General features: G+C 35.0%; 1 protein-coding gene across 5 annotated transcripts in view; it reads left to right on the forward strand.

Moving 5' to 3' along the window:
* The window catches only part of USP9X (ubiquitin specific peptidase 9 X-linked), a 257,781-nt gene that overhangs the window by 171,526 nt on the left and 64,601 nt on the right, over nt 1–21,654 (forward strand). For all 5 annotated transcript variants that reach the window (XM_036744544.1, XM_036744547.1, XM_036744546.1 and 2 more), the window contains exons 19-25: nt 3,877–4,117; nt 4,325–4,474; nt 5,474–5,594; nt 11,113–11,243; nt 11,434–11,712; nt 12,783–12,908; nt 13,606–13,731. In XM_036744544.1, the coding sequence (XP_036600439.1) occupies nt 3,877–4,117; nt 4,325–4,474; nt 5,474–5,594; nt 11,113–11,243; nt 11,434–11,712; nt 12,783–12,908; nt 13,606–13,731 (1,174 nt within the window). The remainder of the gene's footprint in view (nt 1–3,876; nt 4,118–4,324; nt 4,475–5,473; nt 5,595–11,112; nt 11,244–11,433; nt 11,713–12,782; nt 12,909–13,605; nt 13,732–21,654) is intronic.

The raw sequence follows: 21,654 nt of genomic DNA on the forward strand, positions 1-21,654 counted from the left end.
TTGATCATTTATCAGTTGGGGCATGACTGATATTCCTATGAATTTGACAGAGGTCTCTATATATTTAAGTTATGAAACCTTTATCTGAGAAACTGTCTATAAATTTTTCCCCAGTTTTCTGCTTTCCTTCTAATCTTAGCTACATTTGTTTTATTTGTATAAAACCTTTTTAATTTAATGTAACCAAAATTAATCGTTTTACATCTCACAGTGCTCTCTATCTAGTGTTTATTCATAAATCCTCCTCTCCATAAGTCTTATAGGTAATATGTTCCATGTTCTTCAGATTTTCTTATGAGATATCCCTTTATGTCTAAATCAGGTATCCATTTGGACCTTAGCTTGGTAAATAGTGTAAGATCCTGGTCTATATACAATTTCTTCCAGACTTCTTTCCCACTTTTCCCAACAATTTATACCAAATACTGAATTCTTATCCCCAAAGCTTAAATCTTAATATAATAATTTACTACTGTGTATTGTATATCTACTCTGTTCCACTGATCCACCTTTCTATTTCTTAGCCAGTACAGATAGTTATGACAATTACTGCTTTATAATATAATTTAAGATTTGGTACTACTAAATCTCCTTCCTTTACATTTTTTTCATTAGTTTCTTTGATATTTTTGACCCTTTGTTCTTCCAAATGAATTTTGTTTTTTTTTTTCAAGCTCAATAAAATATTTTTTTGGTGATTTAATTCAGATGGCATCTAATAAGTAGATTAGTGTAGGTAGAATTGTCATTTTTATTGCATTGGCTCTGCCCACTCGTGAACAATTAATAGTTCTCCAATTATTTAAATCTGACTTTATTTATATAAAAAATGTTTCATAATTATGTTCATGTAGTTCCTGGGTTTGTCTTTCCAGGTATACTTACAGTTATTTTAAATGAGGTATCTCATACTATCTCTTCTTGTTGGTTTTGGCGGGGGGGGGGGTGATATATAGAAATGCTAATGATTTATGTAGATTTATTTTATATCCTGTTACTTTGCTAAAATTGTTTCAACTAACTTTTTAGTTGAACCTCTAGGATTTTCCAAGTCCATATCGTCTGCAAAAAGAGATAGTTTTATTACCATTACCTCATTGCCCATTTTGATTCCTTCAATTTCTTTTTCTTTTCTTATTGTTGTTGCTAGCATTTCTAATATCATACTGAATGATATTGGTGATAATGGGCATCCCTGTTTCACTCTTGATCTTATTGGGAAGGCTTCTAACTTATTCTCATTATAAATAATGCTTACTGGTGGTCTTAGGTAAATATTTCTAACCAGTTTAAGGAAAAAATCCATTTATACCTATACTTTCAAGTGTTCATAGGAATGAATGTTGTAAAAACTTTTTCTGCATCTAGTATTATAATTACATGATTTTTGTTACTTTTGTTACTGATAATCAATTATGTTGATAGTTTTCCTTGTGTTAAACCATCCCTGTGTTGCTGGTATAAGTTCTGCTTGGTCACAATAGATATTCTTTGTGATGTGTTGTTGTATTCTCCTAGCTAGTATTTGATTTAGAATTTTTGTGTCCATAATTTTCTTTCTCTCTTTTTGCTTTTCCTGCTTTAGGTATCGGTACCATATTTGTTTACTAAAATTAGTTTCGTAGGGTTCCTTCTTTCCCTATTATTCCTAATTATTTAATATTAGAATTAATTGATTTTTAATTGTCTGGTAGCATTCACTTGTAAATCCACCTGGTCCTGATGCTTTTTTCTTAGGGAGCTCCTTTATGGCCCGTTCAATTTCTTTTTCTAAAATGGGTTTATTTAGATATTCTATGTCCTCTTCTATTAATCTAAGCAGTTTATATTTTTGTAAGTATTCTTCCATTTCACTTAAATTGTTAAGTTTATTGGCATATAATTGGGCAAAATGACTCTTAATAATTGCTTTGATTCCATCTTTATTAATGGCATATTCACCCTCTTTATTTTTTATACTAGTGATTTGGCATTTCTCTGTTTAAAAAAAAACATGTTAACTAATGGTTTATTGTATTAGTTTTTTATAAAACCAACTTCTAGTTTTATTTATTAATTTATTTAATTAATTTGTTGATTCGTTGTTTTAATACTCTCAACCTTCCTTGACTCTTTAAACACAATTAACTAAAGCCTTAAATACTTGGGTTCTCTTTGTTCTCTTCCATTACACTTCTGTGCATATTTCAACTGTCTGCTGAATAATCTTTTCCTGGACCTTTTGCCAGTACCTCAAACTCAGCATGTCCTACACAGAGCTTATCTTTTCCTTAACAACTATCCTTTTTCTTTCAGCCTCCCTTTTTTCTATTTAGGGTCTCTTAGTCACCTCAAATTGAAACTTTTAAGTCACTTTGGAAGCTTCCCTTTGGAAGCAGCTGGTGGTGCAGTGGAGTAAGGAAGACCTGAGTCCAAATAGGGCTTCAGACACTTGCTAGATATGGGACCCTGGGCGAGTCATTTAATCTCTCCATGACTAAATTTCTTTATCTATAAAATGACATAAAAATAGTAATTGTGTGGATTGTGAGGATTAATTGGAATACTTATAAAGCACTTAACATATTGCCTTTCTTGTAGTAGGCGCTTAATAAATATTATTTCACTTCTCTCTGCTCCTTTAGTTTCGCATTGTTACTACCCTAGTTCAGTTTGGCCTCTCCCAAATTAATCTTTCTAAGTGATCCAGTACTTCTAGCCACTCCCTTCTGTAGTCTGGTCTATGCACTGTGGTCATAGAGCTCCATATAAAGTGTAATTTGGATCATAATGTTTCCTTGTTTTCAGAAGCCTGTGGTTCCCTGTTTCCAGCAAAATGAATCCAGACTCTTTAATTTGGCGTTGTGTTTTAGCTAAAACCAGTCTATACATTGTTTCTTAAACATGTTATGTGCTTTCTAGCCTCTGCCTTTGTTCATACCATCTTCTATGGTTGAAATTCCCTTTATCCTCCAAACTGTGTGTTACCTTATATGCTTTCACGTTCTGCCTTACAGTATTTCTGTATATTAACTCCTCTTTACTCCTCCAGGCGCATCCCACCTTCATTTTATAGTGCATTCCTTTAGGGCAGGAGCTATGTCTTTTTTTTTTTTTTAATCTCATTGTCTATTAGGCCAGTAATTACATGTAGTAGGCTTGCAATAAATGATTGCTGTACAGTTGAGTTGAATTTAAACAAGTTGGCATTTTAGAACTTTTAGCAAATAGCAAGACATTTTGAAAAACGAATAATATTTGGTATAATTTGATGTGATTTGTATAAAACAGTTAATCTAGCAAGTTATTATGGGATATGACTATTCTTATGTAGGAATAATATCCTCAGTATTGCTTACTTTTAATTAATTTACCTCACTGTTGCCAATATATTTTTAGAAAGTTACTGCTTAAACACAATCCTTTTGAGTATCTGAGAACAGTCTGTTATTTTAAAAGGAGATGCCATTTTTCATGGATTTTAATGTTGACAATTCTCCAGAAGAAATTCAAAAGTTATTATTTTGCTCACATATTCAATTTAGAGTTCATAATAAAGGTAAATAAAAGTATAATACTTCTTATGGTTTTGTTATTACAGTGTAAACCTCAATGTTTATGGTATAGAATAAATATCAACCTGCCAATGGAACGTAATTGTTTTTTTCTTAAATATATTAATGTTGGTCAAACAGTGGTGGGGATCTAGCACTGAGAGTTTTATTTGCTAGATCCTGAAAATACTTATGGTATTGAGATGTTTCTGTCTTATAATTAATTATTCTTGAAATAGTATAAGATTTTCAGGTAAAATCACTCCTATAGCTAATTGAAAATAACATTGTACAGCCTGATAGAATATCTTTTTGTGATTATGTAACCTCTCTCTTTCTGCAGAGCTTTTCGTGGTAAGCACATCACTTTGGTAGTTCGTTTTCCAAATCAAGGCCGGCAGGTAGAAGACTTAGACATTTGGTCTCATACAAATGACACAATTGGTTCAGTGAGACGATGTATTCTCAATCGTATTAAGGCTAATAGTGCCCATACAAAAGTAGAGCTGTTTATTGGTGGTGAACTGGTGGATCCTGCAGATGATAGGAAGTTAATTGGACAACTAAACCTGAAAGATAAAACGGTAAGTAATTTGATTTTGATTTATTTTGGAAGAATGAGTATTCATTTAAATGGTTCCAGTTTTGAACAGATACCTGGACTTCTACAGCCATGACTTCACTCTCTTTACTTTTTTTTTTTTAATACTGCTATAAATATGTAATGTCTATTTTTTTCTTTTGGAAACATGTTTGTAATCTTTATTTCTTAATATATAATACATTTTCAGCTAATTACAGCCAAACTTACACAGATAAGTTCCAATATGCCTTCAAGTCCTGATAGTTCTTCTGATTCATCAACTGGTTCTCCTGGTAACCATGGAAATCATTATAGTGATGGTCCCAATCCAGAAGTAGAAAGCTGTTTGCCTGGAGTGGTGAGTAGGGTATAAACTAACCAAATATTTTATTAAGGGTGTTAAAATGTACAGGGTACTGTCTAAGTTCTCTGCAGGATGTTCAGTATTAAGACACAGCTTGCTTTTAGTGATATTAGAATGTGGTTGAGATAAGACATGAAATTAAAAAGTTAAAGAATTACACAGGTATTCCCCTACTTATGGACTGTGAATGTGATTTACCTTTTTTTTAATTGATTGTCAACAACTTAGCATATCTTCCATCAAAACAGTAATAAAAATGGTCAGTTTTAAGACCAGCAAGAAAACAGATTTAACCTATACTTTAATTCTTTTATACGATGTATCTATGTGTATGTTCAAGTACACATAATTTATAAAATATTTGCATGCATATTTATTTTATGTCACTAATTTATAGTACAAAGCATGCGATATAACCAATATCCATAACCTCATCAAGCACAGTGTTGTGTGTTTTATTTTATTATGCCAGGAACACTTCTTACCTTATTCTGGCAGTAAGAACTAAGACTCCCTCCACTCATAGAACAACATCAGTCCAAGAAGGAGGTGGTCATTTGTACTGAGTTAATTTTATAGATTAGGTAATTTCTGTGCTGGGAGTAAATTGATAGTTTAATCCAGCAATATATGGTTATTGGAAGGCAGTACATGAACTGCCAAATGTGTAGAATAAGTAAGTACAATAGGAGGTGTTAAGGGAAAGAAAACATAATCCTTATGGACTGAAGTAATTTGTAAAAGCTTCACTTTGGATGGAAAATTTTAGCTGGATCTTGGAGGATTTAAACATTGGAATGGGGAGGAGTAATTTCAGATAGGGCAAAATTGTGAATAAGAATATGAAAGGAGAGTATAAAGCATAACTTCTTAGATAATACTTAATAGACTGATTTAGATATTTTAAAAATCTGTATTTTGTCCATTTGTTAAATGGTTTTACTTTGAGTAAAATAACTAGGTTAGTAATATTTATATGTTATTTTATTTTAGATAATGTCAATGCATCCCAGATATATTTCTTTCCTTTGGCAAGTTGCAGACTTGGGTAGCAGCCTAAATATGCCACCCCTAAGAGATGGAGCTCGAGTACTTATGAAACTTATGCCACCAGGTAAGAAAATTTTAAAGTGAGTTTTCATTAAATAAAATACCAGTTTGGGGTGAATGTCATATGTATAGTGATACACAGATAGGAAGTGTATTGTTTTGTTCCAATGAAACATCTCTTTCAGAGATAACAGTAACCTCTTGATCATCAAAGCCAGTAGTGAATTTTTTCAGTCCTTATTCTCCTTTACCTTTGTTGGATTTGATACTGTCAGTCACTGTTTCTTTCGTTTATTCTCTTCCTTCGGACTGTTTCCGCATCTCTGTCTTCTTCACAAACTTTATCAGTCTTTTCCAGACTTCTAAAACATTCCCCAAAGCTCTTTTCTTGGCCTACTTTTTTTTCTCTCCACAAACATTTACTTGGGTATTTTATCTATTCCCACCTTTTCAACAATCACATATCATTCCCAAATCCATATCTCCGGCCCTGACCTCTTTTCCACCGTCAATATTCTTATCTCTTACGACTTACGATTATTTACCTTCATTTTTAATACCTTAAACTCAACATCTCCAAAATTCACCCTTCCTGATTTTAGCAATAATTCTCCTCTTATTTCAGACCTAAACCTTTTTATCAGTGACAATACCATTCATACAGTATTCCATCTTCAAAACCTTAATATTGACTTTGACTCTTCCATTTACTTTAATGGCCAGTCATTTAATGGTGTCCTATCAGTTCTGCCTGTGCAACATTTTTTCACCCACGCCCTTGCCTGCCACTTAATTAAAGCCTTTTTACTCTGTCACTACCCTGCCTTTTCACCTTTACCTCATAATAATTGTATCTTTTTAGAACATTCAATATCTTAAAATTATATTTCTGGATTAATAACCTAATGATTCAAAGATAATAAAATTATATTAATGTAAGTACCACTTCCCTCTATATGTACTATTCTCTAAACTCAATATTTGCTGTGTATACCCCATATTTTCTAGCTTCTGTTACCTCATTCTTACTTTTCCTGTATCTATTTTATTCCTACAAATACTTTAAAGACTTTTAAAAATGTTCTCTTGCAGTAAGCCTTCTGTGATCCATCTCTATCCCATTACTATATTCAGTAGAGACCTTCCCTTGTCCACACCCTAGCTTCACATTTCACTTTGGCTATACTTTTCCTAAATTTTTCATTTCTAGTTATTTGGATATGTTCTTATCTTCCTGCTAGACGGTAAGTTCCAGGAAATCAAAAGAGGTTCTGTCGCATCTAAACTTTGTAGCTTCTCTTTGGCTTAGCACGTGATAGGCTTTGCTTTGCTCACAATAGGTACTATCGTGTAATATTATACAATGTAAATGTTGGTTGAATTGATTTCACTCTGGCAAGACTTTTGGAACTAATGTTGGGATAAATGGTTGCACTGGCTCAAAAAAATCTTCAATGTCAAATTGCTGAGACATAATTTTATCATGGTAATCATCATCAGTAGCATTTATTTAGATTTTTAAGGTTTGGTGAAAAACACCTTATGAGTATCTCATTTAATCCTCACAACTCTGAGAGGTAGGTTTTTATCTTCATTTTACAGACCAGGAGAATGAGGAAGACAGAGGTTAAGATATTTAACCTTTGTTAAGTACCCAAAGTCAGGCACCTAGTAAGTGTCTAAGACTCAAGCTTTCCTGATTTGGGGTCTAATATTTCATCAACTAACTCACCTAGCTGCCTCAAAATGATAAAAATGAACTTTTCCTCCTACTTACGGGCTTTACTGTTTCACTCTTATAATTACTGGAGATAACAGTAGGGCCTGCCTGTAGACTCATCAGCTTCTTGACTTCCATGAGTAGTACTTGTACCCCGTCCTCCGGGGTGCTATATTGTACTTTATATCTCTGTGTAGGGATAATGAACAAAATTAATTTTAAAAAAAAAAACCTTGTTGCTGAATACTAAAATCCTTGTGGTATTTTTCCTAATCAGAAAAGTGATTTGCTTTTATTCTTTTTAGCTTCTTCCCTATCAGTTTTTTCCCCTAGAATGAAATATACCTTATTTGCATATGTGTATATATATATATATATACATATATATATATATATATATATATATATATATATATATATACTTATTTACTATTCTAATAGCATATTACCAGAAGTGGCTTCAGATAGTGATTTAGACAGAAAAGATGTCTTTTGAAGCTTTCTGGAAGAGCCAATGTCCTTTACACAGGACAGCATTTTTCTGGTTTTTAACTGATATTTAAGCTGTTTATCATTGCATCTTTATGATACTTATTAATCATATAGTATTTTGAAATTTACGTAAACTTGGAAAATAACCTAATGGTTATGTTGATGCTCAAGTTTATATGATAGACATTTTTGAGTTTGTTTCGCTATAAGAAAATAAAGTTGGACCACTATTAATTTAATTTAGAATCGTATTCTAGTTCTTTTGATCTTTGCTTTAAGTTCAGATTCTGTAAATTAATTTGAATAGAGAACACTGAACCTATTGGAATTCAGTTTATCTTTAATGAAAATTAAAATAAAGTAACTTGTATTCTATCATGCAGTAGTAAATAAGAATGATGGGTTAATTGGAGTGTGCCTAATTAGGTAAACATAGACCTTTATTTTTTCATGCAAATGATAGTTTATCAGATCCTCATTTAATCAAAGTCCTGCAGACAAGCCATGCCAAAAGTGAAATAAATGTGGGGACAGGAGGTTTTCGCCATAAAAGAAGCTCCTGGTGATTTTCTTTAATCAACACTCATATATGGCACCCACATATTTTTTGAAAAATTTGATCAATTGCTCAATTTTTTTAAATTTTATTTTCCCTTTTCATTTCAAATTTTCGATTCCAAATTCTCTCTCTCCTTCCAGCCCCTTTTCCACCTGTTGAGAAGGTAAAAAATGCGATACCCGTTTTACATTTGAAGCCATGGAAAACATGTCCTCAGTAGCCAAGGACAAGTATTTATTAATTGCCTACTATATGCAAGGCACTGTTAGAAGCTTAATGGGAAAAGAGCGGAGAGCAAGCATTTATTAAGCTTCTACTATTGTGCTGGTTGTTACTCGAAGTGCTTTACAACTCTTGCCTTGCTAGATCCTCACAACAGCCCTGGGAGATGGCTGTATTATTATCCCCATTTTATATTCAGTCAGTAACTGTCTGGGCTAGATTTGAATGTCGGTCTTGTTGACTCTAGCTCCTGGGCTTTTTGTGCTGTACCACCTAGATGCCTTAATAGAAAGTAAAAAGAATGAAACAATCCCTACTTATCATAAACTAACATGTGTGTGAATGTGTGTGCATGTGTACATATATAGCTATATCATGTTTTATCATCAATATAAGGTCCATAAGTGCATGTAGTAGTTGAGGAGAAAGATGCTAGCATTTACAGGAATCTGAAGAAAACACTGCCGTAGCTACATCTTAAAGGCACAGAGGGACTGTTAAGCAGGAGAAATAAGGAGGTTGGGTGTGCCAGGTGTGGGGGACAGCCTGTGCAAAGGCATAGACATGGAAGAGAGTGCGTCTGGAGTAAGGAAGAGAGGGAGCATTATTTTGGTTCAATTCTAGAGGGCAAGAGGAAATGTAATTTCGTAGGATTTTAAAAGATAAACAAGTTTATATTTGATTGTAGGGGCAATAGGGAGTCTCTGGAGTTGATTGATTAGGGGGGTGACATGGTGAAGGAATATTACTTTGGCAGCAATATGTAGAGTGAACTGAATGGTGGGAGACTTGAGACAGAAAGAGCCATTAGGACAGGCTGTTGTAATAATTGGTCTTAAGTGATGGGGGCCTGAACTAAAGTGTTAACTGTGAGTGGAGAGAAGTGGTTGGATGTAAGAAACGTGAAGTAGTGAGATTTGGCAACTGATTTGTACATGGGGTGAAGAAGAGTGAGGAATTGATGAAAATAACTGAAATCAAAAGCCTGTGACAGTGGAACGAATGGTGGTAGTACCATTTGACAGAATTAGGGAAGTTTGGAAAGATGGAGGGTTTAAGGATTTTTTTTTTAAAGTTCTGATTTAGGCATATTTAGTTTAAGATATATCGAAGACATCCAGTTTCGAATAAATGTCCAGTAGACATTTGGTGATCTTGAATTAAAGCTTGGGAGATAGAGTGAGGCTATGTGTGTAGATTCATCTGCATATGGTTAAATCCATAGACTATATAAAGTGTTTAAAGAAAAATATTGAGGTTCAAGGAAGAAATGAAAGAATAATGAATCATCTTTTTCATTTTCACTTCCCTTTTTTTATTCACCAGTATCAAAATATTAATATTTTCTTTTGGCTACAGCCACGATGTTGCCAGAACTTGAAAATTTTGGTTTTGCAAGAGTAGTGTTAACATTACTTATTAATTTATTGAGAAACTGCAATGCTTGGCACCCTTCTTAAAAACCTCCAAACCACGGTTTTATTCTTATGTTGCTTACATTATGAAAAGTTTATATAAATGTGCCCTCTTGTAGAACCTTAGATTATTATATACAATGGTTTTGTTTAAATAGTGTATGAAACTTTCATTTTCTGCTTTTAGAAGTTCTTTAGAAGGCATGAAGTAACCTTCTTGGGATAGCTAACTTTGAGCTTTTTTCTCACTGCATAGATAAATTATCTGAAAACTGTCTTATCCATCTGGAGCAACGTAGAATGTTTTCTCTAGGCAAGACTGTTCTCTTGGTAGAAACTAGAAATAAGCTCAGGGAAGAGATTTAGAACAGCAATTATAGAAAAATTCTTGCTTCCCTCTTTTTTCTATAAGTAGTTCTATTAGTACAATAGCTCTTTAACAATAGTTATATAAAAGTTCTGTTTCTTCCTGTCAGTGTAACAACTGATTTTATTTGGACTGCTATGTAATAGAGAACATGGCATATATTATGTGTAGCAGCAGTCAAGCAATATTTATGGTGCTTGTTAAATGTTGAATAATATTTGTCATCACTTCATTAAACTGATTGAAACTAACTTGCTTTCAGACAGAAACCTCGACTCTTTTTTGTGAGGAGGAACTATTTAATATTTATTTCCTTAAGATTTTTTGATCCTAAAGGATAGAAAAGGAAGGACACGGGGGAGAGTGGAGATGGTACCTGAAAATGATAGTTGAAAGATTGGGAATCCTTTTGTTAATAATATCTCAGTAAGATTAGAAAACTGTTGTACTTTTTTTTTTCCAATCACTTTTGATAACTACAGAAAAATAATAATGTTTCTATAACATTTTGGAATTTGCATCGTGCTTGACAGATTCTTACAACAAAACTGGGAGGAAGATATTCTTATCTTCATTTTACAGATATGGAAACTGAGGCTGGCCAGCGGCACTTGGGTCTTCCTGGCTCCAGTTCTAATGTTTTATCCACCATGGCAGGGTGGCGTGTCAAACTTAACTCTACCAATTCGGAGATTTTGACCAATAAGTTTTGACCCAATAGCTTGACTCATGGTTTCTAATCTTTGAATTTGACGCTAAATATTTTAATTTAAATCTGTTTATAATACTCAGTTTTTAAATTTTCAGATAATACTACAGTTGAAAAACTGAGAGCTATTTGCTTAGATCATGCAAAACTCGGAGAAAGCAGCCTGAGTCCATCTCTTGACTCACTTTTCTTTGGTCCCTCTGCCTCACAAGTGCTATATCTAACAGAGGTTTGTAATATTTTTCTTTCCTTTTCATATTTTTCTCTTTTCTTTTCCTTTTGTGTGATACTGTAAGTAAAATAGTAATGAAAACTTATTTGTAATATTCAAAGATAATTGGAAACAGAATTGAAGAGATTCGTAAAGATATTTCAGCCCTTGGTTTCTGACTATATATGTGTACATTTTTCCTTTTCAGGTAGTTTATGCCTTGTTGATGCCTGCCAATGCACCTCTGGGTGAAGATGCCAGTGACTTTCAGTATAATTTCCTAAAAAGTGGTGGCTTGCCTCTTGTCCTGAGCATGCTAACTAGAAATAATTTCCTGCCAAATGCAGATATGGAAACTAGAAGGGGTGCCTACCTTAATGCTCTTAAAATCGCCAAATTATTGCTAACTGCCGTTGGCTATGGCCACGTTAGAGCTGTGGCAGAAGCTTGTCAACCAGTTGCAGAAGGCACAAATCCCATGTCACCGGTAAAAAAAATTTTTTTGAAATAACAGTATGTTGCACTATTTTCATTACTCTGCTTGCCACATCAGAACAGATAATTCGAGATTTACCCATAAAATGTTTAAAGATGTGCTTTCAGTCTTTTACATATAAACATTGCTCTTCCAACTTTTATATAAGGTTTAAAATACTCTTGGCTCAGATTGAAAACTATTCAACTTTGGTACTGATTTGAGATCTAAGACAAACAGTAAAGTCTTTTACTGCTTGAAATAACCAAAAGTTAACATAAGGCTTAAGTCTAACAGTGTGATAAATGCCTTGAACCAGGCCAATGTTAGTATAAGTTCATCCTGAGAGAGGTGGTTAGCTCACTACCAACGTCTAAACTCCCTTATGCTATGTCTCTACCTTTGATTCATTATAACCCCGTGCTTTGCCTTTGTTCTCATCCTGGTCCACCTCTCCAGAAATCCTCTAGAGATCCAAAGAACTGACTGCATAAAAGTACTCCCCACATACCCTCCCTTCTCTCCTTTGAGCACCCTACCCCCAACCTCCCAAAAGAAAAAAAAAACATATACTAGATGTGAATGTCTTTAGCATTGTACTTTCAGGGCTTCTTCAGCCCTGAATTTTACTGTAGGAATTTACAATCTACATAGAAAAAAAGTATTAAACTTTTCCAACTTTCTGTTTTCCCAAAGAATTATCATTCAAAAAATCTTATAGAGGAAAAAATATGAATATAGCAGTTTCCTTCATTAAAAGTCATGATCCAGTGGATTATAATATATGGAGATTGCCCCCCATGTATCTAAAGGTCAAGAGGTCTTCTAATTCAGCCCAGTCTTTCCCAGTGTCAGCTAGGTAGGAAGTAGCTGCAATTTGAATTCAAGATCTCCAGCTCTAGAGCCAGTAAGTGTAGAAAATTGATAGTTTTGGCATATGCATACAGATGAAATTAAAAATCCTTGGCGTTGAAGTATAGTAACTTTTTACTTGTCAATTCCCATTTTAAGTCTAACTCTCAAAACTTCTTTTCTTAGAAGTGGTTCAGGTTTTCATTTTGTGGAACATTTTTTTTTAACAGATAAATCAGGCTACTCATGATCAAGCAGTGGTGCTACAGAATGCCCTTCAGAACATTCCTAATCCAACATCTGAATGTATGCTTAGAAATGTGGCAATTCGCCTTGCCCAGCAGATATCTGATGAGGTCAGTATTAGCCATAAAGAATTGCTTAGTTTTTAATTTCGGAAAAAGGGTTTATTGAAAGAAAAGAAAGCAGTGAAATAATTTATTTTATTCTCCTGTTCTGTATACTGACACTAGAAAACTAAAGCATTTACTAAATCTTTGGTTGAATTTCTTCAGATTCTAGTTTTGCTTTTTCTCTATTATCTATTCCTTGAATTCAGTAAAATGATAAACCACTGTTTTGGGTACTATTAGTAACATTTCATACTTTTTTGTTTTTGTTTTTATCAGGGCTATTGGGGTTAAGTCACTTGCCCAAGGTCACACAGCTAGTACATGTGTCAAGTGTCTGAGCCCGGATTTGAACTCAGGTCCCCCTGACTCCAGGGCTGGTGCTCTACTCACTGCGCCACCTAGCTGCCCCCATTTCATACTATTTTTAAGGATTTGTCTTAATTAAAGATCACATATATATTATGTTCCTATAGCAAGCCCACTTTGCAGATTTTTCCTTAAACTGTTTTTTTTTGTATTCTAAACATATGAGAAGTTAGTAGGATAAAAATCAGATGACACAAAGGAGTATATAGAAACATTAAGTTCCTCTGTGCTTTGTAATTAATGTATTTCCTATTAAAAGAAAACTGATTTATTCTAGTGATTCCACTTTGATAGCCTTGCAAACTATTTTAATATTTTTTCTATTTATTTCCAGGCATCAAAATATATCCCTGATATCTGTGTTATTCGAGCTGTACAAAAAATTGTCTGGGCATCAGGGTGTGGGTCAGTACAACTGGTGTTTAGCTCAAATGATGATATTAGTAAAATTTATGAGAAGGTAAGAATGAACAAATGTATTTATTTGAACTAAAGCAGTTGCTTTTTGAGGATGTAATTTTCACCATTTTTGTATTTAAAATAACCCATTACTGTTTATTGAACATTAACCTATACATATGGTTATCATGTGCTGACAGTAGTTCTCACTGTAATGGTTTCCAGGTCCCTAGTATGAGGGTTCCCGTTGTTGGAGGGGAAGCTTTTAAAATGGTGTTCTGCCAAATTGTGTGTGTGTGTGTTTTAATAGTTCACAAACATTAATTGTGCAGTGTGTTCTTGGATTCTTCATACTTTCCATACAACTGTGTGGCTGCGGAATGTTGTTAGCAAAAAATGTCCCTATTTCCTTCTTATATCTTGATTGAAAATGCCCTTAATGACACATGTAGCTTCTTCTCATAAAGATTGTGTAGAGGTGGAAAGTATATTTTTTAGATCACTCTCTTAAAATTAATTAATTAATTAATTGAAATTGAAATTTCTTGAATGCCTGCGACATACTAGCAGAGTGGTTGGTCCACAGTATCTAATGCAAGAAAGATGAGTATAAGAAAACAGCATCTGATTTGTTCATTTAGAGATTATTGGTACTTTGGAGCAAGCAGTTTCCATTGAGAGACGAGATCAGTTTGCAGAGGGTTACCAACTAAGACAAGTGAATGCGTGAACAAAAAAAGCAGTATATTCATTGATTTCATTTAGTAGAACATGAGGAATAGAGAGGGATTGTGGGAATAAGTTTGGTAAGACATAAGTAGTGACAAAACAAGAGGATCAAGGCATTTAAGAGTAGTTGATTGTATAAAGTTGAATTGGTTAGATCAAGATGGGAAAGGGAAGAAAATGAAATCTGCAGGGTAATATATTAGCATTAGAAAGTACTGAGGGACGGATGGGTTGTCACATTAAGTATGAAGAACAAAGACATAGGGAGAGATGAAAGTGGGAACTTGTGTGGTCAAACAAAGGAATAGCAGTTTTTGAACAAATATATGGAACTCTTGTGGTTAATGGTACAATCTAGGGCATGACCTCCCCGCATGTCATGGCAGAGGTATGGTAAAGGAATAAGTTGTGAGGTTTCAGGATATCGAGAAATAGAGAAATCAAGAATGTTTGAGGGAGCATCCATATAAGTATTGAAGACTTGCAGGAGTTAGAGTGTGAACGTGAACAGTGTTCCTAGTACGACAGGAGAGAGAATGATCTGTAGTAGTGTAGTAGCCACCCTGGTTTGTATAGTGTGGAATAGGAATTTCACAGGAGTCACAAGAATTCCATTCATAATGGAAAAAGTGAACAAGCAAGGTTGGAGTAGGGTTGAATAAACAGGAGGGGTGGGTATTTGAGATAGTTTACTTTTAAAGCTCTTCACCCAATGCCTGGAACATAGTTAGGTGCTGTATAAATACCTATTCCCTTCCCCCTTCCCTTTCCACTAAGTAGATGGTGATTGAATAATAGAGGAATAAGGATAATAAATTTGTTAGCCATAATGGTAGTACTGAGTAACAAATGAATTTTAATGCTCACCATCTCAAAGAGGTGTAGTTGCCAGGAAAGGGCCTTGGATTTTAAGCTTTAGTCACTCCTTCCACCCTCTTCCTGTGATCTTGCTTGGAGGGTTTTGAGCAGAAGTCAAAGAATATTACAGTCTAGTTAGGACCTGTCTAATAGGGCCAGAAAGTAAAATCAGCATTTCTCCTCTTCCTCAAGTGTTTGGTATCCTACTATTTTTCAGTTATCTTGAATTAATCTCTTGACTCAATCACAATTGTTACCTCCAACACAGACCTCTTATGTGTATGTTTAATCAGTATTTTTTCTGTCTTTTTCATTGGTGTTGTTCCTCTAGGGAAAACATATCAGGGAGTCTGATGTTAAGAGTCCAAAAAGTGTGTTCCACTGTCGTTGATGGAGAAAATATTGTTTTATAAATCTGGGGGGGGGGGGCGCGGGGGGGGGGGGTCTGGACCTGTGAAGTTTTTTTTTTTTTTTTTTTTTTTAATATCTGCTCTTAAAACTTTGAGTTCCAAATTCTCTCCCCTCTTCATCCCCACTCACTCTCCCTAAGAAGGCAAGCAATTCAACATAGGCCACATGTGTATCATTATGCAAAACCCATCTACAATACTCATGTTGTGAAAGACTAACTATATTTTGCTCCTTCCTATCCCCCTTTATTTAATTTTCTCCCCTAACCCTGTGCCTTTTCAAAAGTGCTTGCTTTTGATTACCTCCTCTGCCATCTGCCCTTCATTCTATTGTCCCCCCTTTTTTATCTCCTTCCTCCTGCTTTCCTGTGGGGTAAGATACCCAATTGAGTGTGTATGGTATTCCCTCCTCAGGTCAAATCTGATGAGAGCAAGATTCATTCATTCCTCCTCACCTGCCTTCTCTTCCCTTCCTACAGAACTGCTTTTTCTTGCCACTTTTATGCAAGATATTTTACCCCATTCTATCTCTCCCTTTCTTCCTCTCTCAATATATTCCTCTCTGATCCCTTAATTTGATTTTATTTTTTTAGATATCATCCCTTCATAGTCAGCTCACCCTGTGCCCTCTGTCTGTATGTGTGTGTGTGTGTGTGTGTGTGTATAGATATAGGTATATATAGATATGTATAGATATGTGTATATTCCCTTCAGCTACCCTAATACTGAAGTCTCACAAATTATACACATCATCTTTCCATGTAGGAATGTAAACAAAACAGTTCAACTTTAGTTAAGTCCACCTGTTTTATAAATCTTGATAAATGATTTTACATTCTTCCAGTTTCATCATTAAATGAGTTTGGCATGTATTAGTTTAATTATATCTCTTGCTTTAAGTTTTCTACAAACTTTTATTTCCTCTTCTGCTTTTCACTTATACCTAAAACTGAACTGCTTATAATCTACCATCTTCTTCCATATAATTTTCTATGCGTATTATATTTTAAATTGGTGTTGGCCTTTAGAGCCATTTCAGTCCTCTTGGCAAAGAAATCAGACATTTTCTGACAAAAGTAGTTTCTAGGTTCTTTTTGCCTTCACATCTTTAAGATCCATATCTCAGAGTTAAACTACATTAGAAATAGTAATAGTTGGCCCTATTTCAATTCTTTTACCCACTTTCCATTTTTAAGCATCAAGAGCTTATATAAATAGATCATCTTAGAGTGATTTTAATTACATTCTTTGTTTCCTCATTTTGATTTTTAAATTTTGTCTTGATTTTGATCACTCATTTAAGTAGTTGATAATCTTACAGATAGATAATTGATTCAGAAAGGACTCCCAGTGTCAGTAACTAATCAGTTGAAGTGCCCATCTGGCCATATTACTCCCTATTCAGTAAACTCCAGTGGTTCCCTATTACTTTCAGAATCAAATAAAATCATTTGTTTGGGATTCAAAAACCTTCATAACTTGGCCCTCTCCTACCTTGCAAGTCTTTTTATACCTTTCTCACATCTATGTGTACTCTGTGATAAAGTGATACTGGTTTCCTTGCTTTTCCTTGCATGCCTCAAAACCAACCCCACCAACTCCTTGGTTTATCTATCCAAACAGAAACATCTAAGCCAAATCCCATGAGATTAAGGTTCACTCATTCCCTATCACCTCCCCCCCCTACCCCTCCAATGCTTGCCTCTTTTATGTGAAATAATTTACCCTGTTCTACCTCTCCCTTTCTCCTTCTCCTGGTACGTTCCCCTGTCACCCCTTAATTTTATTTTTTAGATATTATCCCTTCATGTTGAACTCAGCCTGTGCTCACTGTTTGTGTGTGGGTGTGGATGTATTCCTTCCAACTACCCTGGTACTGAGAAAGGTCTTATGAGTTACAAATCCTGTGCCATGTAGGAATGTAAACAGTTCAATTTTAATTAAAATCCCTTAAGATTTCTCTTTCCTATTTACCTTTTCATGCTTCTCTTGATTCTTATATTTGAAAGTTAAATTTTCTATTCAGCTCTAGTGTTTTTATCACGAATGCTTTAAAGTCCTCTATTTCATTGAATGCCCTTTTTTTCCCCTGAAGGATTATACTCAGTTTTGCTGGGTAGGTGATTCTTGGCTTTAATCCTAGCTCCTTTGACCTCTGGAATATCATATTCCAAGCCCTCTGATCCCTTAATGTAGAATCTGCTAATCTTGTGTTATCCTGATTGTCTTCCCTCAAATTGTTTTTTTCTGGTTGCTTGCAATATTTCCTCCTTGACCTGGGAACGCTGGAATTTGGAGACAATATTCCTAGGAGTTTTCCTTTTGGAATCTCTTTCAGGAGGCGATGGTGGATTCTTTCCATTGCTTTTTTTCCCCTCTGGTTCTAGAATATCATAGTTTTCCTTGAGAGTTTCTTAAAAGATGATATCTAGGCTCTTTTTTGATGATGGACTTCAGGTGGTCCAGTAATTTTTAAATTATCTCTCCTGGATCTATTTTCCAGGTCAGTGGTTTTTCCAGTGAGATATTTCACATTGTCTTCTATTTTTTATACTTTTGGTTCTGTTCTATAATTTCTTGATTTCTTATAAAGTCATTAGCTTACATTTGTCCATTCTAATTTTTAAGGAATTATATTCTTCAGTGAGCTTTTAGACTTCCTTTTCCATTTGGCCAATTCTGCTTTTTAAGGCATTCTTCTCCTCATTGGCTTTTTGGACCTCTTTTGCTGTTTGGGTTAGTCTATTTTTTAAGCTGTTATTTTTTTTTCAGCATTTTTTTAGGTCTTCTTTAGCAAGATCTTGACTCATTTTTCATGATTTTCTTGCATCCCTCTCATTTCTCTTCCCAATTTTTCCTCTACTTCTCTTACTTGATTTTCCAACTCCTTTTTGAGCTCTTTCATGGCCTGCAACCAAGTCATATTTTTCTTGGAGGCTTTGGATGTAGGAGCTTTAACTTTGTTGTCTTCTTTTGGTTATATGTTTTAATCTTCTTTGTCACCAAAGTAACATTCTGTAGTCTGTGGTTTTTTTCCACTGTTTGCTCATTTTCCCAGCCAATTTCTTGACTTTGCAGCAGTTAAGATAGGTCTCTGCTTCCAGTGTGGAGGGTATACTGCCCTAAGTTTCAAGGGTTTTGTGCGGCTGTTTTCAGAGATAATTCTAAGAACCTGTAAATTTTTAGTTCTTTCAAGGTTGTATGATGAAAGGAGAGGTGTTTGCTCCTGTCCTCATCTGTGCATGACCACAAGCACTCTTTTTTGCCTTGGAACTGTGAGGAGGAGTATTCCCTTTCCACCTCCACTGAACTCTGCCACGTTAGCGCTCCTCCTCACACCAGGACCGCCTCCCAGATCCAAACATGGGCAAAGCAAGAGAATCCTGTGCCAACAAAGAGATCCCACCTCTGATCAGCTGCTGGAAGCCCCCCACCATCTGTGGGCTGAGAGCTCCAGATGCAGCCTCTGCTACTGCTGCCACCCTGGGGTTGGGGCTGGACCTTGCTCCTCTTTCACTCAGGTCTGAAAGACCTTTCCTATTGACCTTCTAAGTTGTCTTTGGAGTTTGTGGGTTGAGAAGTCTGGAGACATCCACAGTTGATGGTGATTCAGTCCCCTGAGGCCTGCTCCAGCTCATCAGTGCCAGCACAACCCACATCGGACTGCACTCTTCTCTCAGACTGGTGCAACAGACCTTTCCTGTCGACCTTCCAGGTTGTCTTGGGTTGGAAATTTTTTTCACTCTGTCATTTTGTGAGTTTTCTGCTACTCTAGAATTTGTTTAGAGTCATTTTTTACAGGTATTTGGAGGGGTTTGAGGGAGAACTCAAGCAAGTTCCTGCTTTTACTCCGCCATCTTGGCTCCACTTGCGCCCCTTCACCCACAGTAGTATATCATGTTGATGGAAGCTCGATAATTATCTTTCTTGTAGGGCCATTTCTTTTATAATGGGTTGTCATGGCCAAAGATTTCATAGATCAGAAACCTACCTTTCTAATGAGAAGCAGGCATACATTGTTCCTAAGATCATCCTTGAAACCTTTACATGATAGAACCTAACTGAAATTTTATGTTGTAGTGTCTATAAAGGGTATAAAATTTACTCCGTGCCACAGTGATGCGTCTTTGAGTCTTGTCTTTGTTTAGGGAATTATTGATAATGTAGCATTTAACTATTTTCCACTGATTGTCTTAGGCCTGTTTCTCTGCATTTTCTTAATTACATTATCAGTAGGTAAGTTTCTGTGAAGTATTTTTCTTAAATATATGGAAACCTTAACCAGCCTTCCTAGGCACTTACTTGCTCAAATAGATATTTTGGATACCTGGTAATTAGGTATGTTCCATATTCCTCTAGTAATAATTCAGGTTATGTACAGAGGAGAGATACTACTTGAGATCATGTTTAACTTTGTCACCTTTCTGCCTTTGATAAGGTTTGCCTACTTGTATCCCTTGTCTTCTTTCTAGGAGGTGTAAGTAAATGACAGGTTTAGTTAAGCATTTATTTTGCTCAACATTAGTTGGTTTTTTTTCTTTTAAAAAATTTTTATTTATTTTTAATTTATAGCATTCAGTTTCACAAACTTTTAAGTTTTAAATTTCCCCCCTCCCTTCTAGCCTCCCTAAGATGGCTTGCAATCTGATATAGGCCCTACATATACATTCATATTAAACATATTTTCAAATTAGTTGTGTTGTGAAGAAGAATTATAATGAATGGAATGAACCACGAGAATGACCAAACAAAACAAAACAGAGAGAGAATAGTATGCTGCAGTCTGTATTCAGACTCTTAATTCTTTCTCTGGATGTGGGTAGCATTTTCCATCAGGAGCCTTTTGGAATTGTCTTAGAACCTTGCATTGTTGAGAAGAGCCAAGTGTATCAAAGTTAGTCATTGCATGATGTGGCTACAACTGCGTACAGTGATCTCCAAGTTCCGCTCCCCTCACTCAGCATCGGGTTAATATAAGTCTTTCCAGGTTTTTCTGAAGTACATATCATCCCCATTTCTTATAGCACAATAGTATTCCATTACATTCATATACAACTTGCTCAGCCATTCCCCAATTGATGGGCATCCCTTCGATTTCCAGTTCTTTGCCACCACAAAAAGAGTTGCTCTAAATATTTTTGTACATGTGGGTCCTTTTCCCATTTTTATGATCTCTTTGGTATACAGCCCTAGAAGTGGTATTGCTGCGTCAAAGTTGTTTTTCACTGAAGATAACTAATTTTATTTCTCAGAATCCTGAGCATACAATAGGCACTAAGCACTTTGATAGTAATTAGGGTAGGTAGATCAGAAGCTATGAGAACAGGTACCTACTCAGAAGAGTTATAGCTCCTGTATGAATAATCATGAGATGGTACGTAAGTGATGGCTTTTGGACAAAATTTTCCCATGAACAAACCATCAATTCTCCAAAGGCACCTAACTATAGTGAGAGAGCTGATCAAGACAGTGTTTTGTTGTTTATTTTGTTTGTTTTTATTTAAGCTACAAAATGAATCTATTTAACCATAATATGGTTACTTTGGGTTACTAGTTAGACTTGAGGTGGTTCCATATTGCCTATAGAATAAAATATAAACTCCTTAGTCTGGTAATCAAGGCCTCTAAAACCTGACTTCATCCCACCTTTCTGTACTTGCTACTGTTATATACTGTTTTCCTTTAGCACTCTCTATTTCACCCAAACTGAAATATTAAATCATCTTGCTTCCCCATTTCTTTACATTTGTAAAGGTTATTGTCTCCCATGCTCGAAATGAATTTTTTCAGTATTTCTGGTAACTGAAATTCTTCTCTTTTTTCCAAGACCAAGCTAAGTGCCATAATCCACTTTTTAACCTACCTCTCCTCAAAGTGATCCATCCCTCTTCAATTTTTCATCCCCCTGTTTCACCCCTCCCATTTTGTATGTAATAGTTACTTAAATGTTTGTTGAATATGACCACAATTTTGTGTGTATTCTACTG

This window comes from Trichosurus vulpecula, chromosome 2 (assembly GCF_011100635.1).
Source record: "Trichosurus vulpecula isolate mTriVul1 chromosome 2, mTriVul1.pri, whole genome shotgun sequence".
Classification (NCBI taxonomy): domain Eukaryota; kingdom Metazoa; phylum Chordata; class Mammalia; order Diprotodontia; family Phalangeridae; genus Trichosurus; species Trichosurus vulpecula.